The 23,725-nt window shown below is 49.4% G+C and overlaps 1 protein-coding gene across 2 annotated transcripts; it reads left to right on the forward strand.

The window, feature by feature from the left end:
• Window positions 1-1,125: 1,125 nt before the first annotated feature.
• stoml1 (stomatin (EPB72)-like 1) lies at window positions 1,126-22,669 on the forward strand. Of its 2 annotated transcripts, none has more exons than XM_078200088.1 (7): window positions 1,126-1,399; window positions 6,292-6,398; window positions 7,479-7,628; window positions 12,679-12,882; window positions 14,844-15,072; window positions 18,834-19,028; window positions 20,926-22,669. In XM_078200088.1, exons 1-7 carry the CDS (start codon window positions 1,312-1,314, stop codon window positions 21,120-21,122), a joined length of 1,170 nt encoding a protein of 389 aa, XP_078056214.1. In that variant the 5' UTR covers window positions 1,126-1,311; the 3' UTR covers window positions 21,123-22,669. The 2 variants fall into 2 exon arrangements, with proteins under 2 accessions (XP_078056214.1, XP_078056215.1); XM_078200089.1 differs by lacking the exon at window positions 1,126-1,399 and adding an exon at window positions 3,083-3,698.
• The last annotated feature ends 1,056 nt before the right edge of the window (window positions 22,670-23,725 follow it).

A 23,725-nucleotide genomic window follows, 5' to 3' on the forward strand; every position in this document is an offset into this window, starting at 1 on the left:
CAAGCTTTCGGAGCTCCAAGCCCCTTCTTCAGGTGAGTGGGAAGCCAAGTTCCGCACACACGAGGACGGCCTCAACCGGGATATTGGGTTCATGTCACACTATTTGTAACCCCCACAGAGTTTCACTGGCTGTCTTGTCTGGAGATAATACACATCTTTTTAGCCTGTCTTGATGCTCTCTCCACTCACGTTGTTTTGTTTCTTAAAGACTTGATTAGTTGTAAGTATTCGCATTCCAACCATTATTCATGTAAATTGAGTTTGTGTCTTTATATGCTCTGTTTGTGAACAGAATTCCCACTCATCTGGAGTCAAGACCATGTAAGGATGGCAGATTTCCTTCCCTCAAGGACCCAAACTGGGAATTGAACCTGGATTCCTGGTGCTGTGAGGCAGCAGTGCTAAGCACTGCACCATTGTCAATGGTGGGTAGAGTTTAGGGAGTCGTTCGGAGCCGAATAAATAAATTTTAAACTTGAGTTCCTGCAAAGAGCCAGGCCAGTCACAATGGGCTGAATGATTGGGGGGAGGGGGGGGAAGAGGTCTGATGAGTCCTCCCAGTCTCCAGATGGGGGTGGGAGGTCTGATGAGTCCTCCCAAGCTCCAGATGGGTTGGTGGGAGGTCTGATGAGTCCTCCCAGCCTCCAGATGGGTGGGTGGGAGGTCTGATGAGTCCTCCCAGCCTCCAGATGGGGGTGGGAGGTCTGATGAGTCCTCCCAGTCTCCAGATGGGTGGGTGGGAGGTCTGATGAGTCCTCCCAAGCTCCAGATGGGGGTGGGAGGTCTGATGAGTCCTCCCAGCCTCCAGATGGGTAGGCGGGAGGTCTGATGAGTCCTCCCAGTCTCCAGGGTAGTGGGAGGTCTGATGAGTCCTCCCAGCCTCCAGATGGGTGGGTGGGAGGTCTGATGAGTCCTCCCAGCCTCCAGATGGGTGGGTGGGAGGTCTGATGAGTCCTCCCAGTCTCCAGGGTAGTGGGAGGTCTGATGAGTCCTCCCAAGCTCCAGATGGGTGGGTGGGAGGTCTGATGAGTCCTCCCAGCCTCCAGATGGGTGGGTGGGAGGTCTGATGAGTCCTCCCAGTCTCCAGATGGGGGGTGGAAGGTGTGATGAGTCCTCCCAGCCTCCAGGGGAGCGCTGTCGGGAGCTGAGTCGGAGGCCGAGTGTGACGGCAGCTCTTGGCGCGGCTCGCTACTCCTTGGCAGCGGCGGCGGAGGTCACAATGGCCGAGAAGCGGGAGGGAGACCGAGCCTGGCCCGGGAACCCGGGCGGAGGGAAGCGGGGAGAGGGAGGGAGAAGGCGGCCCCAGGCAACATGAGCCACCAGCCGCTGCCCGGCAGCGAGGAGAATGTCCGGAGCGGGGAGCAGAGCCAGAGCCCCGCCCGCAGAGACCTCCGAGCCGGTAAGGAGGGGGGAGGTACCAATAGGGGTCAGGGGGCTTCAGGGTGAAGGCCAGGGGTATTCAAGGGAGGGGGGGGGGGGGGGGTCTGTGGAGGATCAGGGGGTGCCCTGGGGATGGGGGGCTGGGACATGTTTATGAGGGGGGGGGGGGGGATTAATGGTTATCAGTGGGGGTGTCAGTGGTGTTCAGGGGGTGATTGGGGTGTGGGTCAGTCAGGTGGTTATACTGAGGGGGCGTTCGGGGGGGGGAATTGTGCAGGTATCTATGGGGGTCGGGGGGTGAGCTAGGGGTCAGAGGGTTTCAGAGTGAAGGTCAGGGGTATCCAGGGGTGGGGGTGGGGGGGCGGTGGTGGTATTTCCAGGGGTTTGATATTTGTCACGTATATTAGTCTACAGTGAAAAGTATTATTTCTTGCGCGCTATACAGACAAAGCATACCATTCATAGAGAAGGAAAGGAGAGAGTGCAGAATGTAGTGCTATAGTCATAGCTAGGGTGTAGAGAAAGATCAACTTAGTGCAAGGTAGGTCCATTCAAAAGTCTGAGCAGCAGGGAAGAAGCTGTACTTGAGTTGGTTGGTACGCGTTGTGAGACGTTTGTATCTTTTCCCCACCGGAAGAAGGTGGAAGAGAGTGGGTGGGTGGTGTCTATGGAGAGTCAGGGCGTTGTCTGGGGTGGGGGGGCTGGGACATGTCTATGGAGGGTGGGGTCAAGGGGCAGTAACGGGTATCAGTGGTGTTCAGGGGCTGATTGGCCTGAGGGTCAGGGGCTGATTGGCCTGAGGGTCAGGTGGTTATCCTGGGGGGGAGGGGTTCAGGGGTATTTGGGCAGGTGTCTAGGTCGAGTTGGGGGATGTCCTGGGGGCAGTGGGGGAGAGGGGAGTATCTGTGGGAATCGGGATGATTGGAATGAGGGTCAGTTGGTGTCCTGAGGGATGCAGATAATATCTGTGTGGGTGTCTATGGCAGGTGGGGGGCGGTCAAGGGATTCAGGGGTATCTCTGGGGGGTGTCATTGATTTGATTTATTATTGTCATTGTATTAGTCTACAGTGAAAAGTATTGTTTGTTGTGGGCTATACAGACAAAGCATACCGTTCATAGAGAAGGAAAGGAGAGAGTGCAGAATGTAGTGTTACAGTCATAGCTAGGGTGTAGAGAAAGATCAACTTAGTGCGAGGTAGGTCCATTCAAAAGTCTGATGGCAGCAGGGAAGAAGCTGTTCTTGAGTTGGTTGGTACGCGTTCTGAGACGTTTGTATCTTTTTCCCACCGGAAGAAGGTGGAAGAGAGTATGTCCGGAGTGCGTGAGGTCCTTGATTAAGCTGGCTGCTTTTCTGAAGCAGCGGGAAGGTGATCTGGGTGGGGGTTGTGGGATTTGGATGAGCTGAGAGGGGCATGCGATGGGGCTGGATCTGAAGTTTGGGGGGGCGGGGGGAGCGGGGAAGATCCAGGGAGTCGTGAGGGGAGAGATTGTGGTTCGGGTAGACTCTGAAGTGATGGGATCTGGGGAGTGTCAAGGTGCAGGGCTGGTGGTGGGATTCAAGGGGAGAGTCGAGATCCAGGGGTCTCTGGGAGGTCTGGGGATTTTAGTCGGTGGAGGGGAGGGGGGTGGTGTGATCAAGGAAGAGGGGGGAGGGTTTAGTGGTGACTGCAGAGCAATGGTTAGAATATTCCTCATTTAATAATGAAATGATGATGCATTTTATCACGAGCGGCATAGTGGCACAGTGGTTAGCACTGCTGCCTCACAGCACCAGGGACCTGAGTTTGATTCCTGCCTCGGGTCACAGTCAGTGCAGAGTTTGCTTGTTCTCCCTGTGTCTGTGTGGGTTTCCTCGGGGTGCTCCGGTTTCCTCCCACACTCCAAAGATGTGCGGGATAGGTGGATTGGCCATGATAAATTGCCGCTTAGTGTCAGGGGGACTAGCTAGGGTAAATACATAAGATTACGGGAATAGGGCGTGTGTGGGATTGTGGTGGGTGTGCAGACTCGATGGGCCAAATGGCCACCTCCTGCACTGTAGGATTCTATATATAAGATTTTTAAATAAATATTTAAGAATAATTTTTCATTAACATTAAGACAGTTTAAAGACAGGAAAATGTTAATTTTTCAATACATTATCTAGTTTTATAAAGTTAAAAATCTGAACTGTGTCCCAGCAAGAAAGAGTTGGTGCTTCAAAGAATGAGGTCAAATGAGCACTTATTTTTTTGTATTCTGAAGTTAATTTCTTATTCTTCTTGAATGGATCATATCTGGAATGTCAGAAATTTTCTCCCCAGGTCTCCTGTTGCAAGTGAGTGCTCTGTACCAGGAACATAACATCTTCATCTTAATTTTTCTATTGCTCAGACCCGGAATGGGTTGGAGAAATGATCAAACTTACTTTCTGTACCATTTACTGAGGTGGTAAATCTAAGAGTGTAAGGTGCCAAAATTGTGCTTTGTTTATGGGATCGCAGTGAGTCATTGCCATTACTGATGAGTCTCACTTGACTTCTACACCTGGGCTTGTGATGTTTTTTTGCTTTCAGTCACAGCTGCCCCCTTCTGGAAACCCCCACAGATTATTTACCCGCCTGTATTGTTACTTTGGAGAAAGATGGTTTGTTTGTTACAAGGTGAGGTTAATTCACCGGTGAAAAGGGAGAGTGGGGGAGAGTATTGCACCCTTCAACAGAAAAAATATATGGTTCATTTAGCATACATAGAATCCCTACAGTGCAGAAGGAGGCCATTCAGCCCATTGAGCCTGCACCGACAACAACCCCACCATGGCCCTATCCCCAGTGCACAATGCAGGAATCAACAGCACTTTCAAGACCCAGCATATTCACGATGGGCTGAATGGCCCCCTTTCCCTGTGCTGTGTCATTCTACAAAGACACCTGAGGATTGCAATTCCAACATGCATTACAAGCTTTTGGGTAGAATTTGCAGCACAGGAACAGCGGTTTTGGCCCCTGTGCTAGTGTATCAACCTTTAGTTAAAGTTTATTTATTAGTCACAAGTAGGCTTATATTAACACTGCAATGAAGTTACTGCGAAAATCCCCTAAGTCGCCACACTCTGGCGCCTGTTCGGGTACACCGAGGGAGAATTTAGCATGGCCGATGCACCCTAACCAACACGTGGGAGGAAACCGGAGCACCTGGGGGAAACCCACGCAGACACGGAGATAATGTGCAGACTCCGCACAGGCAGTGACCCAAACTAGGAATCGAACCCGGGTCCCTGGCGCCAAAAGGTGTCAGTGCTAACCACTGTGCCACCGTGCCTTGTGGTTAATGCAAGAATCTCACCCATAGACAAAAATCCATGCCTCCAAATGAGCTGAAACCTTGACGTAATCCATAAAAGAAAGGAGAAAGGAAAGACTTGCATTTAATAATACCTTTCATGACCACCGAATATTCCAAAGCAGTCTGCAGCCAATGGAGTATTTTTGATGTCTGGTCAGTGCTGCAGTATAGGAAGCCAGTTTGCACATAGGGAACCCATAAGCAGCAGCTGCTACTCATTTTGTGATGTTGATTGAGGCATAGATATTGGCCAGGACACTGGGGAGAACTTTCCAACTCTTCAAAATGGTGTTGTGGGATCTTTTATGTCGCCTGAAAGGAGACGAGACCCTGCTTTCCTCACCCAAAAATGGCAGCTTCAACAATGCAGTACTATCCTGGAGTGTCAACCTTAATCTTTGTGCTCAAGTCCTGGAGTTAGACTTGAACCCACGACCCTATGTCTCATAGGTAAGGGTGCTATTAACTGAGCCATAGCTAACACAACATCAAGGATGGTATTGCACCCTTCAACAGAAAAAATATATGGTTCATTTAGCATACATAGAATCCCTACAGTGCAGAAGGAGGCCATTCAGCCCATCGAGCCTGCACCGACAACAATCCCACCATGGCCCTATCCCCATAACCCCACAAATTTACCCCGCTAATCCGTCTAACCTACGCATCCCGGGACACTAAGGGGCAATTTAGCATGGCCAATGCACCTAATCCACACATCTTTGGAGGAAGCCCATGCAGACACGGGGAGAACATGCAAACTCCGCACAGACCCTGACCCGAGCCGGGAATTGAACCCGGGTCCCTGGAGCTGTGAGGCAGCAGTGCTAACCACTGTGCCACCATGCCGCCCACTGTTACAGATCAGGTCTTTCCCTAACAGCCGCAAAACAACCTTTCACCAGCAAATGTAGCTCTGGCTAAGATGATGTGGAGGTGCCGGCTTTGGACTGGGGTGGGCACAGTAAGAAGTCTCACAACACCAGGTTAAAGTCCAATGGGTTTATTTGGAATCACAAGCTTTCGGAGTCAATAAATGTACTGATGAAGGAGCAGCGCTCCGAAAGCTCGTGATTCCAGATAAACCTGTTGGACTTTAATCTGGTGTTGCGAGATTACTTACCAGGCTAAGATGAGCTAAGTAATTTATTGCCAAAATGTATGATTATATGGAAGCAGTAAAAATCAAATTTTAAACAGTTCCTGATTATTACAATTATTTAAAAACCCCTTAAACCAAACATTTTTGTTAGGCAATATGTCAAGGGATACAGAGCAAAAAGCAGGAAAATGACATTGAGGTACAGATCAACTATGATCTAACTGAACGAGAACAGACTCAAGGGGCTGAAAGGCCTACTCCTGCCCCTATGTGAATGAGCAAAATAATTCCAGTAATCGGAGTAAGCACCCTAACTTTACAATCAAGTTCTTCAAACGATGTTGCTGGTCTTGATTCAACAGATTGATGTATGTATGTTTTATAAGTTGCAACGAAAATGACCTATCGCTGCCTATCTTACCTTGATTGATCAGTCTAAATCTGCTCGCCTTTTTTAAAAAAGCAATTGCCTTTCCTCTTTCAGACAATACTCAGGGCTGTTCAGAGTTGTTATGCAGTTGGATTCTGATCGTCCTTGCCTCGCTGTTGGTGGCCGTCACTTTTCCAATCACGGGATGGTTTGTTCTAAAGGTACGGAATCCAGAGTGGCAAACCTGACTTGTACTCTCTCTCCTTTTTTTCCCATGGTGGCCCCTTCGGTGTGGAGATGCCGGCGTTGGACTGGGGTAAACACAGTAAGAAGCCTCACAACACCAGGTTAAAGTCCAACAGGTTTATTTGGTGGCACGAGCCACTAGCTTTCGGAGCGCTGCCTCTTCATCAGGTAAGTGCCACCGTGCCGCCCACTGCTATAAATCAGCTCTTTCCCTAACAGCCACAAAACAGCCTTTCACCAGCGAATGTAGCTCAGGCTAAGTTGATGTGGAGGTTACCTGATGGACCCACTTACCTGATGAAGGGGCAGCGCTCCGAAAGCTAGTGGCTTGTGCTACCAAATAAACCTGTTGGACTTTAACCTGGTGTTGTGAGGCTCCTTCGGTGGCAGAATCGGGAGTGTAGGAAGTCCTAGGTTACCAGTCAGCGGTGAATTGGGCTAGACTTGGAAAAAATTCAGAGTGCCCACTCCTTTGACACCACGTAAGCGCACCATCAGGTTTGCCTGTGCTACAGAAATTCTCATTAGCAGAGAAGAGTTTTCTTGAAATAGAATTGTGAACGAGATAGATTCTCGATAAGCAAGGGGTGAGCGGTTATTGGGGGCAGTTGGATTCTGATCGTCCTTGCCTCTCTGTTGGTGGCCGTCACTTTTCCAATCACGGGGTTGAGGTTAAAATCAGATCAGTCATGATGTTGTTGGACGGTGCAGTGGGCTGAGTGGCCTACTTGTACTCCAAATGTTTTAACATACAAGCTTGAGCACACTGCACACAGTAAGATCCCACAAACGGAACTGAAGCTTAATAAATCCTATACTATGGTTGTGGGAGGAATATTACTTCAGCCACTAGTGGAACTCCCTGCTCTTCGTTAATGCTATGGGATCTTTAACTTTGACCACAACCATTGAGTTAGGAGAGTTAGCTTTAGAGATTTTCTGAATAGTAGTGCAACACCTCAGTGACTGAGGAAGAGTTTGGACTGGGCCGTTGAGTTGTGGTGTGGGACGGAGGGGTCTGGTTCTCACTAACAGCTCGCTGTTTCTGCTTGCAGTTGGTGCCCAAGTACGAGCGATTAGTCGTGTTCCGCTTAGGAAGGATCATCGGCAGCAAAGGCCCCGGAATGATCCTCTTGTTGCCTTTTGTTGACCAGTGGCAGAAGGTTGACCTCCGACCTAAAACTGTCGCTATCGCACCATTTGAGGTACGTGACCGCTTCAGCCCTGATTTCTAGAAGGTAAATCTGAGGCCTTAAGTTACTGCTGGTGGCCTTAGGAAGCCACATGCCAAACATTGCTTCTCATAGAATCATAGAAACCCTACAGTACAGAAAGAGGCCATTCGGCCCATCGAGTCTGCACCGACCACAATCCCACCCAGGCCCTACTCCCATATCCCTACATATTTACCCAACTAATCCCTCTCACCTATGCATCTCGGGACACTAAGGGCAATTTTTAGCACGGCCAATCAACCTAACCCGCACATCTTTGGACTGTGGGAGGAAACCGGAGCACCCGGAGGAAACCCACGCAGACATGAGGAGAATGTGCAAACTCCACACAGACAGTGACCCGAGCTGGGAATCGAACCCAGGTCCCTGGAGCTGTGAAGCAGCAGTGCTAACCACTGTGCTACCGTGCCATCCGGTGGGCAGAATCATAGAATCCCTACAGTGCAGAAGGAGGCCATTTGGCCCATCAGTCCCACCCAGGCCCTGTCCCCATAACTCCACATATTTACCCTGTTAACCTCAACATCTTTGGACACTGAGGGGCAATTTAGCATGGCCAATCCACCTAACCTGCACATGTTTGGACACCAAGGGGCAATTTAACATGGTCAATCCACCTAACTTACAAATCTTTGGACTGTGGGAGGAAACCGTGCATCTTAACCAGACCCCATTCCCGTCACCCCACATATTTATCCCGCTAATCTCCCTGACACTGAGGGGCAATTTATCATGGCCAATCCACCTAACCCGCCCATCTTTGGACAGTGGGAGGAAACTGGAGCACCCGGAGGAAACCCACGCAGACACGGGGAGAATGTGCAGACTCCGCACAGACAGTGACCCAAGCCGGGAATCGAACCCGGGTCCCTGGCGCTGTGAGGCAGCAGTGCTAACCCACTGTGCCACCGTGCGGAGGCTGAAATGAGGCTTTGAGTGATGCCCAGGGCCGTTACTTGTCCTTCGGCGAGGAACAGCAGCGTGAGGCATTTTTTTAAATGTGGGAATTTAGCCCACTGTCCTTGTTCCCAGTGTCTTAATTTGTTTTTCTGTTGCACGTGTGATAAAGCTCTCTTTATTTTCTGTGTGTTTTCTTGGTGCTAAGGATCAACTCTCTGGCTCTCGCCGTGCTCCCATAATCCTGACCTGTAGCGACCTTGATACAAGGATCTTGCTGCCTTATGCTCTTTTCCCCTTTTTGGCTGAGGTCTGAGTGTCAGTAGGTTTGGCCGCTGAACTGCCCCGGAGAATGGTGAACCTTGTGCAAGAGTAGGATTGGCTGTGTTTCAATGCTTGGCACTGCCGAGCTCTTCCAGCTTCTCGGTGAATTTTTCATTGCTCAGATCTTTTATCAGAAACCAGCATTTTCCTGCACTGTCTCTACAACACGGGCGATGGCACAGTGGTTAGCACTGCTGCTTCAAAGCACCGGGGGCCTGGGTTCGATTCCCGGCTTGGGTCACTGTATGTGTGGAGTTTGCACATTCTCCCTCGTGTCTGCGTGGGTTTCCTCCAGATGCTCCGGTTCCCTCCCACAGTCTGAAAGACGTGCTGGTTAGGGTGCATTGGCCGTGCTAAATTCTCCCTCAGTGTACCTGAACAGGCGCCGGAGTGTAGTGACTAGGGGATTTACACAGTAAATTCATTGCAGTGTTAATGTAAGTCTACTTGTGACACTAATAAATAAATACTAATTTGAGGATCTTGTTGCAGTGCATCCTACCTGTCGTAATTTGTCACTAAACCCAAATATATTAGTGACTCACCTGTGTGAGATGCTGGCAGGTGCCTGGTACCTGTGGCAGTAAACAAGCAGGCATCAGAGCCTTCCACAAGTAGAACTTAAAAATAGATGAAAACAGAGAATGCTGGAAAATCTCAGCAGGTCGGGCAGCCTCTGTAAGGAGAGAAAAGAGCTGACGTTTCGAGTCCAGACGACCCTTTGTCAAAGCTTTGTCAGATTTAAATTGTTGTGGTCTAGTGTACAAGAGACTTCTAAACACCAGTCGGAGCCCTGAGAGTAACTCCCAATCGCAGTTCACCTTTTTCTTTAACCGCGATCCCCCTCCCTGCAGTTAATCATCGAAGAATCATTGCAGTGCAGACGGAGGCCATTTGGCCCATCGAATCTGTACCGACCATAATCCCATCCAGGCCCTAACCCCACTTATTTACCCTGCTAATCCGCCTGACACTAAGGGGCAATTTTACTCTGGCCAATCAACCTAATCTTTGGCCTGTGGGAGGAAACCGCAGCACCCGGAGGAAACCCACGCAGACACGGGGAGAACGTGCAAACTCCACACACACAGTGACCCGAGGCCAGTATGGAACCCGGTCCCTGGCGCTGTGAGGCAGCAGTGCTAGCCACTGTGCCACCGTACCGTCCCAAGGAGGAGTCTTTACTCCTCTTCTGGCAGCATTGACTCATCGTGTGGGGACCCGGAGTGACTAAGCACATCTTCCATGGCATTGCTGATAATAAGTCAGAGGCTAAACTATTTTATAAGGAGTGAAACATTCTAACCATCTTACCGACCGTCTTGAGAATGCCTCAGAATCTGGAAAAACTCAGCAGCACTGGCAGCATCTGTAGAGAGAGAACATTTAGAGTCATTTAACTCTTCAATGGAATTTTCCTTACTTTAGTACTGATGCTGTTTTTTTTTTGCCGTTTGATCTGTCCCTTTAAGGCTGCAAAGTTCTGTATCTCTGAGATTAATTGCGGACACGAGGCTTCCTGAACTCAATAACAGATTGTTTTGTAAATCCTTGCAGCCTCGTCCCCGAGGTCTAAAGACACCCCAAGGAAATGACTCGCTTTTTATAGAATCCCTGCAGTGCAGAAGGAGGCCATTCCTTCTGAGCGGCACAGTGGGTTAGCACCGCTGCCCCACAGCGCCAGGGACCCAAGTTCGATTCCCAGCTTGGGTCACTGTCTGTGCAGGGTTTGCACGTTCTCCCCGTGTCTGCGTGGGTTTTCTCCCACAGTCCGAAAAATGTGCTGGTTAGACGCATTGGCCGTGCTAAATTCTCCCTCGGTGTACCCGAACAGGCGCCGGAGTGTGGCGACTAGGGGATTTTCACAGTAACTTCATCGCAGCGTTAATGTAAGCCTACTTGTAACACTAATAAATAAACTTTAAAACTTTAAAAACTATTTAGCCTATCAAGTCTGCACTGACCACAGTCCTACCCAGGCCCCATCCCTGCAACCCCATGCATTCGCCCTGTTAGTCCCCCTGACACTAAGGGGCAATTTAGCATGACCAATCCACCTAACTCGCTCTTCTTTGGGTATGTGTGACCTGCAATTTTGTGTTCGAGGCAAAGTGTGATAATTGGGTCAAATATTTTGCTTATATATTGGTTAGGTTGATCGGCCTGGATAAATTGCCCCTTAGTGTCCAAAAATGTATAGGTTAGGTAGATTGACCATGCTAAATTCTCCCTCAGTGTCGGCGGATTAGTGAGGTAAATATGTGGGGTTACGGGGACATAGCCCGGGTAAAATGCTCTGTCAGAGTTGATGCAGACTTGATGGGCCGAATGGCCTCCTTCTGCACTGTAGGGATTCTATGATTCAAAGAAGACAACAGGGCCTTTCAAGCTGCTCCACCATCCAATAAAACCATTCCTTAGATCTTAACTCGAGTCCAAAAATCAGCCAACCTCAACCTTGAGTATGCTGAATGATTGGGCATCCAGAGCTCTCCAGGGTGAAGACATCCAAACATCCACTAGCTTCCGACCAAAGAGTTTCTCCACACCTCTGTCCAAAATGGCTGACCTCTTACCCTAGGTCTGTGACTCCCTCATCCTGGACACTCGAGCCAGGGAGAAACAACCTTTCAGCATTGACCCTGTCTCAACCCTTTGAGAATTTTGGATGTTCAAGAGTCCATATGTTTTACTGTAACCTGAGGACCAGTTGTTGGAAAGTGGGATTAAAATGAGAGGCTGGTGCAGACCAATGGGCTGCCTGACCTCTTTCTGCACTGTAACATTCCTGTGATGATCACTCCTCATTCTCCTAAATTCACGAGATTATGGGGCCATTCTATCCAATCTGTCATTAAATTAATCCAGAGATCAATTAAAACGCTGCGGACATTGAGTAAACTTCTCTTTCAAATCATAGAATCCCCACAAAAGGTCATGAATGTAGCCCAATCCATCACGCAAACCAGCCTCCCATCCATTGACTCTGTCTACACTTCCCGCTGCCTCGGCAAAGCAGCCAGCATAATTAAGGACCCCACGCACCCCGGACATTCTCTCTTCCACCTTCTTCCGTCGGGAAAAAGATACAAAAGTCTGAGGTCACGTACCAACCGACTCAAGAACAGCTTCTTCTCTGCTGCCACCAGACTTTTGAATGGACCTACCTCGCATTAAGCTGATCTTTCTCTACACCCTAGCTGTGACTGTAACACTACATTCTTCACTCTCTCGTTTCCTTCTCTATGTACGGTATGCTTTGCCTGTATAGCGTGCAATAACTTTTCACTGTATACTAATACATCTGACAATAATAAATCAAATCCAAGCGGAGGCCATTCGGCCCATCGAGTCAGCACCGACCACAATCCCACCCAGGTCCTATCCCCATAACCCCATGCATCTACTCTAGCTAGTCCCCCTGACACTAAGGGGCAATTTAGCATGGCCAATCCAACTAACCCGCACATCTTTGGAGTGTGGGAGGAAACCGGAGCACCCGGAGGAAACCCACGCAGACACGGGGAGAATGTGCAAACTCCACACAGACAGTGACCTGAGTCCGGAATGGAACCCGGGTCCCTGGCGCTGTGAGGCAGCAGTGCTAACCACTGTGCCAGTGGAATGTGCCATTTTGAAACGTAGCAGAAATGCATACCAGGGGAAAATTGCGTACCAGGCGTACCTTTTATTTTAATGATAGATATGGAGTTGCAGTTTTATCAATCCATAATATAACTGTCCAATGTCCCAGTACATCTCGCGGAAGGAAGGTTAAACTTTCATCTCGTTCATACAGGCAGGAAGTAAAGATGGAGCGGTGATCGCGATGGGTGCTGAGGTCCACTACCATATCTGGAACCCAGTCCTATCCGTGGCAGTGGTGGAAGATATAAACAGTGCCACAGCATTCACTGCCCAGAATATGATGGTACACTTACTGCAGAAGAAATCGTTGGCCAAAATCCAGACAGACAGGGGTAAAATTGAACAGCATATTCTGGTGAGTATGGTGTTCCGTTTCGTTTTGGCTGTTGTGTCAATCACCGATAACAGATCCAGCTGGCTTGCAGCGCATTCTATCACTCTGTCTACTGCTGTTAGAAAGTTTAAAGTTTATTTATTAGTGTCACAAGTAGGCTTACATTAACACTGCAATGAAGTTGCTGTGAAAATCCCCTAGTCGCCACACTCCGGCGCCTAAGAATCATAGACTCCTAGAGTACAGAAAGAGGCCATTCGGCCCATCGAGTCTGCACCAACCACAATCCCACCCAGGCCCTATCCGCATATCCCTACATATTTACCCACTAACCTGTGCATCCCGGGACACTGAGGGTCAATTTAGCATGGCCAATCGACCTAGCCCGCACATCTTTGGACTGTGGGAGGAAACCGGAGCACCCGGAGGAAACCCACGCAGACACAGGGAGAATGTGCAAACTCCACACAGACAGTGACCCGAGCCGGGATTCGAACCCAGGCTGTGAAGCAGCAGTGCTAACCACTGTGCTACTGTGCCGCCCATTTGGGTACACTGAGGGAGAATTTAGCACGGTCAATGCACTGTAACCAGCACGTCTTTCGGACTGTGGGAGGAAACTGGAGCACCCGGAGGAAACCCACGCAGACCCCGCGCAGTCACCCAAGCCAGGAATCGGCACGGTGGCGCAGTGGTTAGCACTGCTGCCTCACAGCGCCAGGGACCTAGGTTCAGTTCCAGCCTCGGGTCACTGTCTGTGTGGAATCTGCACGTTCTCCCTGTGTCTGCGTGGATTTCCTCCGGGTGCTCCAGTTTCCTCCCACAGTCCAAAGATGTTAGGTGGATTAGCCATGCTAAAATGTCCCTTTAGTGTCGGGGGATCTAGCTAGGGTAAATACATGGGGTTACAAGGATAGGGCCTGGCTGGGATTGTGGTTGGTCCAGACTCAATGGGTCTAGTGCCCTCCTTCTGCACTGTAGGATTCTATGAACCCAGGTCCCTGGCGCTCTGAGGCAGCAGTACTAACCACTGTGCCATGAAATGGTGGCCTTAGTATCCAAACAGCACAGCTACCAGTGGCAGAGCAATGTAAATTATCCTTTCAGGCAGAGTGTTCCGGAGAAATCCTAAGAGGTTTGAATTGGAGGAGTGTTGTGACCCCTGGTGGGTTGTAGGGCTGAAGGAGATTAGGGAATGCCAGCTTTCATGTACAGAACTGGGTGAACCGTCAGTTAACACGGTGTCATAGAATCTCTATGGTGCAGAAGGAGGCCATTCGGCCCATCGAGTCTACACCGACTCCACAACAAAGCATCTGACTCAGGCCGTATCACCATAAACCCATGTATTTATCTCTCTAATCCACCTAACCTGCACATCTTTGGGCACTAAGGGGCAATTTAGCATGGCCAATCCACCTAACCTACACTTTGGGCACTAAGGGGCAATTTAGCACGGCCAATCCACCTAACTTGCACATCTTTGGACACCTAAGAGGCAATTTCACATGGTCAGTCCACCTAACCACATCTTTGGACACTAAGGGGCAATTTAGCATGGCCAATCCCCAAACCTACACATCTTTGGGCACTAAGGGGCAATTTAGCATGGCCAATCCACCTAGCCTGCACATCTTTGGACACTAGGGGCAATTTAGCATGGCCAATCCACCTAACCTGCACATCTTCGGATCGTGGGAGGAAACCGGAACACGTGGGGGAAACCCAGGCAGAACGTGCAATCTCCACATAGACAGTGACCCGAGACTGAAATTGAACCTGGGTCCCCCCCTGGCGCTGTGAGGCAGCAGTGCGCCACCGTGCCACAAAACCGTGCTGAGGCAGTGCCTCCGGGGGAAGGTAGGGAGTGAAGGAGAAGGTGACTTAACATGGGCGTGTTTATTATCAGAGTCTATAAATCATGAACACCCGGGGTTTTGAACGCTGTAATTGATTTTGGTTTGACTCATTTTCCCGTGCAGCTTGAGGTTAACCGCAAGACCAAACACTGGGGTCTGGAAGTACAGCGGATTGACCTGATTCTGCACAAGGTGGTAAAACAACCGGAGAGCGTTCTTCAAGTGGAATCTCCCTCTGGCCCTCGGTTGAACAAGCTTCCCGCCCCGTTACGGAAGTTAGCTGCGCAACTTCTGCAAAACAAGAGCCCTCAGCAACTGGACCAGCTTTCTGCGCTCTCTAGTGACAGTGAAGGTGAGCCAGAGTTCTGAATGGAAGTGTGTGCTTCATGCAGCTTCACCCCTCCCAGAGGCATCATGAAGCCCGGCCCAAGCTTTTGGCTTGTGCAGGCACTCCAGTAGCCGGCTTCAGAATTTAAACCTCCATTCCCATTCCTTCACTTGTATTTCAGCTCGCCTGAGCTCGCAGAGTTTGGTGTCCTGAGGTTCTATTTATCCACCTGTGAGTGAAAATTCAAACTGTATTAGTGTCACAAAGCAGGCTTACGTTAACACTGCAGTGGAGTTACTGTGAAAATCCCCTAGTCACTACACTCCGGCCCCTGTTCGGGTAACACTGAGGGAGAATTTAGCACGGCCAATGTACCCTAACCAGCATGTCTTTCGGACTGTGGGAGGAAATCAGAGCACCCGGAGGAAACCCACACAGACACGGGGGAGAATGTGCAAACTCCACACAGACAGTGACCCAAGCCGGGAATCGAACCCGGGTCCCTGGCGCTGTGAGGCAGCAGTGCTAACCACTGTGCTACCGTGCCGCCCTACGATACGCAGCCCTGTCCAAGACGCTACAGTTACTGAGCTCAAACAGGTCAAGGCAGGGAACGCTAAATGTAAGCACAAATCCTGGGCCACAGGCACAAGGGTTCTAATTTAGACCCTTAAAGACAATGTTACTGAGATATGGGACTGCATCCAGCCTTGGATAATAAACAGGAATACAAATCTCGAACAAGTTTGCCTTTCCTGACCATTGAGGCCAGTCCTATCACCATGTCTGCCTCCTTGACTGTGGGATTTTTATTCATTCATTCATTCGTGGGACATGGGCATTGCTGGCTGGGTCAGCATTTATTGCCCATCCCTAGTTGCCCTTGAGAAGGTGGTGGTGAGCTGCCGCCTTGAATCGCTGCAGTTCTGTGGGTTGACCCACAATGCCGTTAGGGAGGGAATTCCAGGATTTTGACCCAGCGACTGCGAAGGAACGGCCGATATATTTCCAAGTCAGGACGGTGAGTGGCTTGGAGGGGAACTTGCAGGTGGTGGCTTTCCCATGTATCTGCTGCCCTTGTCGTTCTAGGTGGAAGTGGGTGTGAGTTTGGAAGGTGCTGTCTAAGGATCTTTGGTGAATTGGGATCAATTACATCGGACCAGTGTCTGTGACACCAACAGCTCTTAATTACATATCTAGGATATAGATAGGCTGGAAAATTGGGCGGAGAGGTGGCAGATGGAGTTTAATCCGGATAAATGCGAAGTGATGCATTTTGGAAGAAATAATGTAGGGAGGAGTTATACAATAAATGGCAGAGTCATCAGGAGTATAGAAACACAGAGGGACCTAGGTGTGCAAGTCCACAAATCCTTGAAGGTGGCAACACAGGTGGAGAAGGTGGTGGAGAAGGCATATGGTATGCTTGCCTTTATAGGACGGGGTATAGAGTATAAAAGCTGGAGTCTGATGATGCAGCTGTATAGAACGCTGGTTAGGCCACATTTGGAGTACTGCGTCCAGTTCTGGTCGCCGCACTACCAGAAGGACGTGGAGGCATTGGAGATAGTGCAGAGAAGGTTTACCAGGATGTTGCCTGGTATGGAGGGTCTTAGCTATGAGGAGAGATTGGGTAGACTGGGGTTGTTCTCCTTGGAAAGACGGAGAATGAGGGGAGATCTAATAGAGGTATACAAGATTATGAAGGGTATAGATAGGGTGAACAGTGGGAAGCTTTTTCCCAGGTCGGAGGTGACGATCACGAGGGGTCACGGGCTCAAGCTGAGAGGGGCAAAGTATAACTCAGACATCAGAGGGACGTTTTTTACACAGAGGGTGGTGGGGGCCTGGAGTGCGCTGCCAAGTAGGGTGGTGGAGGCAGGCACGCTGACATCGTTTAAGACTTACCTGGATAGTCACATGAGCAGCCTGGGAATGGAGGGATACAAACGATTGGTCTAGTTGGACCAAGGAGCGGCACAGGCTTGGAGGGCCGAAGGGCCTGTTTCCTGTGCTGTACTGTTCTTTGTTCTTTGTACACAGCAACTTCAGTGTAGCAAAGATTCACGGAACTGTTAATAGACAAAACATGGCAACTCATAAACCACACCAGGAGACATTGCGACTGCTGACCAGAAACACAGATTAGTTTTAAGTAGTGACTGAAAGGAGATGTGAGAGGTTGAGGGAGGGAATTCTAGAGCTTGGGCTTAAGCATCTGAAAGCAAATGGAGTCATACAGCGCAGAAAGGGCCCTTCAGCCCATCGAGTCTGCACCAACAAGATCTATCACTAAAACCGCGCTAGTCCCATTTTCCTGCACTTATCCCATTATCCTTGAACGTTGTGATGTTTCAAGTGCTCATCCAAATATTTATTTAAAGGTTCTAAGGTTTCCAGCCTCCACTACCTTCCCAGGCAGCGCATTCCAGATTCCCACCACCCTCTGGGTGAAAAAGGTTTTATTCAAATCCCCTCTGAAATCCTTCCCCTCACCCTAAAACAAGCCCCTCGTGATTGACCCCTCAACCCAGGGGAACAGCTGCTCCTTACTCACCCTGTCCATATCTCTCATAATCTCATACACCTCAATCATTTTCCCCCCCCCTCAGCCTTCTCTGCTCTAGAGAAAACAATCCAAGCCTATCCAGTCTCTCCTTATAGCTCAAATGCTCCATCCCAGGCAACATCCTGGTGAATCTCCTCTGTACCCCCTCCAGTGCAACCACATCCTTCCTATACTGAGATGACCAGAACTGCGCACAGTGCTCCAGCTGTGGCCTAACCAACGCTCTGTACAACTCCAACATTACCTCCCTGTTCTTAAACTCAATGCCACGCCTGATAAAAGCAAATGTCCCATTTAAAAAAAAAATTCATTCGTGGGACATGGGCGTCGCTGGTATTTATTGCCCATCCCTAGTTGCCCTTGGAGGGCAGTTGAGAATCAACCACATTGCTGTGGCTCTGGAGTCACATGTAGGCCAGACCAGGTAAGGACAGCAGATTTCCTTCCCTAAAGGACAGTAGTGAATTGCCTCCTTGGCAAAGCTCCAAGAATATTGAGGATGCAGAGACCTTGGAGGGTATAGAACCATAGAAAATTACAGCTCAGAAACAGGCCTTTTGGCCCTTCTTGTTTGTGCCGAACCATTTTTTGCCTAGTCCCACTGACCTGCACTTGGACCATATCCCTCCACACCCCTCTCAATAGAACCATAGAAATTTTTTTTTTTTATTGAGTCCCCCATCACCATAGCCCTGCCACTCTTTTTTCCTGCCCCTCCCTTAGCCATGTTTAAGTAGAGCCTGCCACGGTGCCATGAACTTGGTTGTTGCCACCTTCCCCTGGTGAGCCATCTCCCCCAAAAGTATCCAAAACAGTATATCTGTTTTGGAGGAAGAGGACCACAGGGAACCACTGCACTGCCTTCCTACTCTTCCTCTGTCTGGTGGTCACTCATTCCCTATCTCCCTCAGTAATTTTTATCTGCGGTGTGACCAACTCACTGAACATGCAATTCACGACTTCCTCAGCATCGTGGATGCCCCAAAGTGAATCCATGGGAAGAACCCAGAGCTGTGGGGGGGGTAGGAAAGGGCCAAGGAGAGAATTGAACAGGACAATTTTAAGTTGAGGCATTGCTGGATTAAAAGCTTGTATAGATCAATGTGCCGATGAGTGAACAGGGCTTCAGAGTTAAGCTTGGGGCAGCAGAGATAAACTAAATTCTCCCTTCACCTGACGGGCCATCTCTCTGAAATACTATTGGACTTCCTTACAGACAGTGGTCGGACCTCATCTGGGGAGTCTGTGTCTGAACAGTCTGAGGGCGACCTTATCAATCCAGACTGGATACTTTCCAAAGTCAAGCCCTTCCTTTCGGAGGACCTTGTGAAGCAGATTGGAGCCTGTTACCTTTTCACTGTTAACCAGAAGGATGGCACTCAGAATTTATATTATCTGGACCTCAGCAATGGTGAGCCCAATGTTTCTTCATTTGTGTTGTGTAATGCAGCTTTGTGTGAAGATAATACTGTAATTGCTTTGTATTGGAAGAATGAGATTGCGTTTGCATGCACCGGGGTAATTGGAGTCACTGGTTGGAACACACCAGTAACTGCTGCTCTGCCTCTGGTTAAACTGATAATCAGTCACTTGATAAAATTTAAATATTAGTGTTTCAAGTCGACTTACATTCACACTACAATGAAGTTACTGTGAAAATCCCCTAGTCGCCACACTCCTGTTCGGGTAACACTGAGGGAGAATTTAGCACGGCCCAATGCACCCTAACCAGCACGTCTTTCGGACTGTGGGAGGAAACTGGAGCACCCGGAGGAAACCCACGCAGACACGTGGAGAACGTGCAAACTCCGCACAGACAGTGGCCCAAGCCGGGAATCGAACCCGGGTCCCTGGCGCTGTGAGGCAGCAGTGCTAACCCACTGTGCCGCCCCCACTGTGCCACCGTGCCGCCCATAACAAGTTGAATTCCGCGTGCATTCCCTTCCCTCCTGTGCTGTACCTGTTGGGCTGCAGCTTTCGGGCGATAGTATAGCTACTGTATAAAGCCTGGGATCTCGGGCCTTGTATCGTATCAACTTGCGTTAAATGTTTTGTCGCTAGGTGTTGCTGTAAAAAGAGGTGCACAGTTGACTTTGTTTGGCTCCAGGACAGATACGGATCTCTGTTCGCAATAGGCAGAGTCCTGACTCTACTCAACCTGCCTTACTTGCAAAACTCAGAGCATAATGTCTAACATTAGGTGAGATTTCAAGGTAGCCTACTCCTGCTCCTAGTTCTTATTATAGAATCCCTACAGTGCAGAAAGAGGCCATTCAGCCCTTTGAGTCTGCACCGGCCACAATCCCACCCAGGCCCTATCCCCATACTCCCTCTGAAATGGCGTAGCAAGTCGTTCAGTTCACCACCACCTCAAGGACAACTAGGGATAGAAACATAGAAGATAGGAGCAGGAGGAGGCCATTTGGCCCTTCGAGCCTGCTCCACCATTCATCACAATCATGGCTGATCGTCCAACTCAATAGCCTAATCCTGCTTCCTCCCCATAACCTTTGATCCCATTCGCCCCAAGTGCTATATCCAGCCGCCTCTTGAATACATTCAATGTTTTGGCATCAACTACTTCCTGTGGTAATGAATTCCACAGGCTCACCACTCTTTGGGTGAAGAAATGTCTCCTCACCTCCGTCCTAAATGGTCCACCCCGAATCCTCAGACTGTGACCCCTGGTTCTGGACTCCCCCACCATCGGGAACATCCTCCCTGCATCTACCCTGTCTAGTACTGTTAGAATTTTATAAGTCTCTATGTGATCCCCCCCTCATTCGTCTGAACTCCAGCGAAAACAACCCTAACCCAGTCAATCTCTCCTCATACATCAGTCCCGCCATCCCCGGAATCAGCCTGGTAAACCTTCGCTGCACTCCCTCCAGAGCATGAGCTCAAGTCTTGGAGGAGGATCCTCCCCCTTCTCCAATCAGCTTGACTCATGTAGATCAGGCCCAGGACAGGGTGGTTTTGGTCTCCCGCCCTGTCTTGTCAGCCTGGATCTGAAATGTCTCAACTTGTTGAGACTCTGAATTGGATTTGATTTGATTGAATTGGAAAAGTATAAAAAAAAAGAACATCCTTCCTCAGAAAAGGGAGACCTAAACTGCACGCAATACTCTCGGTGTGGCCTCACCAAGGCCCTGTGTAATTGGGGCAACAAGTGCCAGCCTAGCCAATGACAAATGAATTTTAAAATAATTCTCCAGTTAAGAAAAAAATGCAACAAAAAAAAAACTTTACGAAGCAAGATATCGCGATTGGTTATTGGCCGTCTATAATCACCTCTCGTTAACTTTCAGGTACTGGTCTGGCAGGCTATGGGATGCCTGAGGGAGACCCCGATGTCAGCCTGGAGGTATCCGAAGACACCATGCAGTCCCTGTTCTCGGGGTACCTGAAACCCTTCTCTGCCTACATGAGTGGACGGATCCGCGTTCAGGGCGACTTGAAACTTGCGATGAGGCTGGAGGATCTTATCAAGAAACTGAATCGATGATGCGACGGAAACGCGATCGCGCACTCGCCTCGGTCACAGACCTCAGTTCCTCGTTCTGTGTTTTATTTATTTTTATTCTGTTATTTTCTCAAAGGTGCTATATTAACTTATTGTTTATAGTTTTCAATGGATTAATAATGCAGTCCTTGAGGGGGGGGGTTCGGGGGGTAAAAAATAATAAATTTGTAATACTAGATCACAGTGCTTTAACTCTAACTCAGGTACTAGGCTCCAGTTAGCTTTGCTGCTCTCTCCTCTGTGTCTCTCCTGTGCTTGTTACATAGTTGGTGCTTATGCTGTGCCTCGGGAGAGTGTTGGAGGCAAGTAGCTTTCAAAGGAATTGGACCAGCACCAAGAGGAGATTGGCAGGGGAGTGGGGTGGGACCAATTGGATAGCTGTTTGAGAGAGAGAGAGAGCTGGCATTGGCATGAAGAGTAGTGCAACACCTCAGTGCTGCAACTGGAGATTCAGACTCCATTGTGTGTTTGAGATCTGAAATGGGGCTTGAATGTAAACCAGAAGGCCACTGAGTGACACTGATAAGGTTGGCCACACGGTAGGGCCAGTCTTCCACCCCGCCTGCCCTCCAGACAGCTTCCCCGTGCTCCAATAACCCACCCGGCCACATCTTCAGGAATTTGAATAACGCCAGGTGGCTGTTGTGACATTAGCTTGCGGCACGGTGGTTAGCACTGCTGCCTCACAGCGCCAGGGACCCGGGTTATCCAATCGGATAGCTGTTCGAGAGAGAGAGAGAAAGAGAGCTGGCATTGGCGTGATGGGGCTGAATGGCCATTTCCTGTGCTGCGCGGTGCTGCTGTTCCGGCTCCAGCTGGTGTGTTGACTGCACTCGCTGATATAGGGTGCGATGTGGGCCCGTGAATCTGGCCACTGGCTAAAGGAAGGAGCAGGTTGCAGCTGAGGAAGACCAGCCCAAACAGCACGCAGACACGAGGTCTAATTCCCTGTTGCCCGTGAAAGCGCGCATGGGCAGTGACTCAAATTTGAGGCAGGCTCAGATGAGATGGCAGGAGAGTTTTAGTCCCTTTATTTAAAATGAGTGGGGAAATATTTTTATTGGAACAATTGTCGCCATCACGACACCAACAGTGGAGATGAACCAGCACCTCGGATTGATGAATTTCGTCGTTGCTGTTTGTCGGAGTCACCCCAATTCCTGCCTTAACAGTGGTTACACTTCAGAAGTAGTTCATTGACTGTAAAGTGCTTTGGGTTGATCAGAGGCCATTAAAGGCGCTATATAAATGTAAGAAAGAATCTCTTTTTAAGGCAGAAGGTTGGAATACAAGAATTTAGATTGGTGTGGGCATGCTTGGTAGCTGTTCTAATATTTTTTTGTACAAAATCAGAATCTGTTTAGAATTGAAGCAATGGATAGAAGGGAGTGGAATTTGGGTTGAGATTGTTGTAAAAATGTAATCGAGGCTTAATTGTGATTCCTTTCTTAGTTTATTTGCCGCACTTTGAATCTCCAAGATGGAAAACTTCTGTACTGAGATCAAAATAAATTGTGTCTCTGTTTGTATTTTGGAGTCTGTGCCGTTGTAATTAGTTCCACGCTTCCGAATATCCAGCCGTATCTTCAATATCATGGCGGCACAGTGGGTTAGCACCGCTGCCTCACAGCGCCGGGGACCCGGGTTCGATTCCCGGCTTTGGGGTGACTGTCTGTGTGGAGTCTGCACCTTCTCCCCGAGTCTGCGTGGGTTTCCTCCGGGTGCTCCGGTTTCCTCCCACACCCCAAAGATGCGCGGGTTGGGTTGATTGGTCATGATAAATTGTCCCTTAGTGTCAGGGGGATTGGAAGGGTAAATGTGTGGGGTTACGGGGATGGGACCTGGGTGGGATTGTTGCCGGTGCAGACGCGATGGGCCGAATGGCCACCTCCTGCAATGTAGATTCTATGATCACACCCATTTCCTATATTGGCTGCACCGTTTGTTTCTCATTTATTATTTCACGGGACGTGGGTGCGTCAGCATTTATTGACCATCCCTAATTGCCCTGAATTGGGTGGCTTGCTAGGCCGTTTGAGGGAAGCCAAGAGTCGACCACATCAGTCCCATGTTGTCCAGACCAGGGTGGCAAGTTTCCTTCCCTGAAGGATGGGGTTTTATGACAATCAAACTGAAGAAACAGCAGGAGAATTTGGAGCAAGTCTCCTGGGAATTAAATAACTTGTCGAAAAGGGGGCCCAGAATCTTGGACCCTCAGGATCAAAAGTCAAACATTTTGTTACTCAGACTCCATGATGGTTATCAATTCTTGCTTTCATTTCCACAAGTATCGATTGAATGCAACGGTAGGATTTGAACCCATGTCCCCCAGAGCCTTGGCCTCTGGATTACTAGTCCAGTGACATTACCACTACATCATGATCTTAGAATCATAGAATCCCTACATTTGGCCCATCGAGCCTGCACCGACCACAATCCCACCCAGCCCTATCCCATATCCCCTTGTATTTACCCTAGCTAGTCCCCCTGACACTAAGGGGCAATTTAGCACGGCCAATCCACCTAACCCGCACATCTTTGGACCGTGGGAGGAAACCGGAGCACTTGAAGGAAACCCACGCAGA

Source organism: Mustelus asterias, chromosome 29, assembly GCF_964213995.1.
Source record: "Mustelus asterias chromosome 29, sMusAst1.hap1.1, whole genome shotgun sequence".
NCBI classification, from domain to species: domain Eukaryota; kingdom Metazoa; phylum Chordata; class Chondrichthyes; order Carcharhiniformes; family Triakidae; genus Mustelus; species Mustelus asterias.

Coding starts and splice junctions, on each gene's coding strand:
- stoml1 (XM_078200088.1), top strand. CDS start 1,312: ATGAGCCACCAGCCGCTGCCCGGCAGCGAGGAGAATGTCCGGAGCGGG. Junction 6,399..7,478: donor CGGGATGGTTTGTTCTAAAG/GTACGGAATCCA, acceptor TTCTGCTTGCAG/TTGGTGCCCAAGTACGAGCG. Junction 19,029..20,925: donor TTATCTGGACCTCAGCAATG/GTGAGCCCAATG, acceptor GTTAACTTTCAG/GTACTGGTCTGGCAGGCTAT.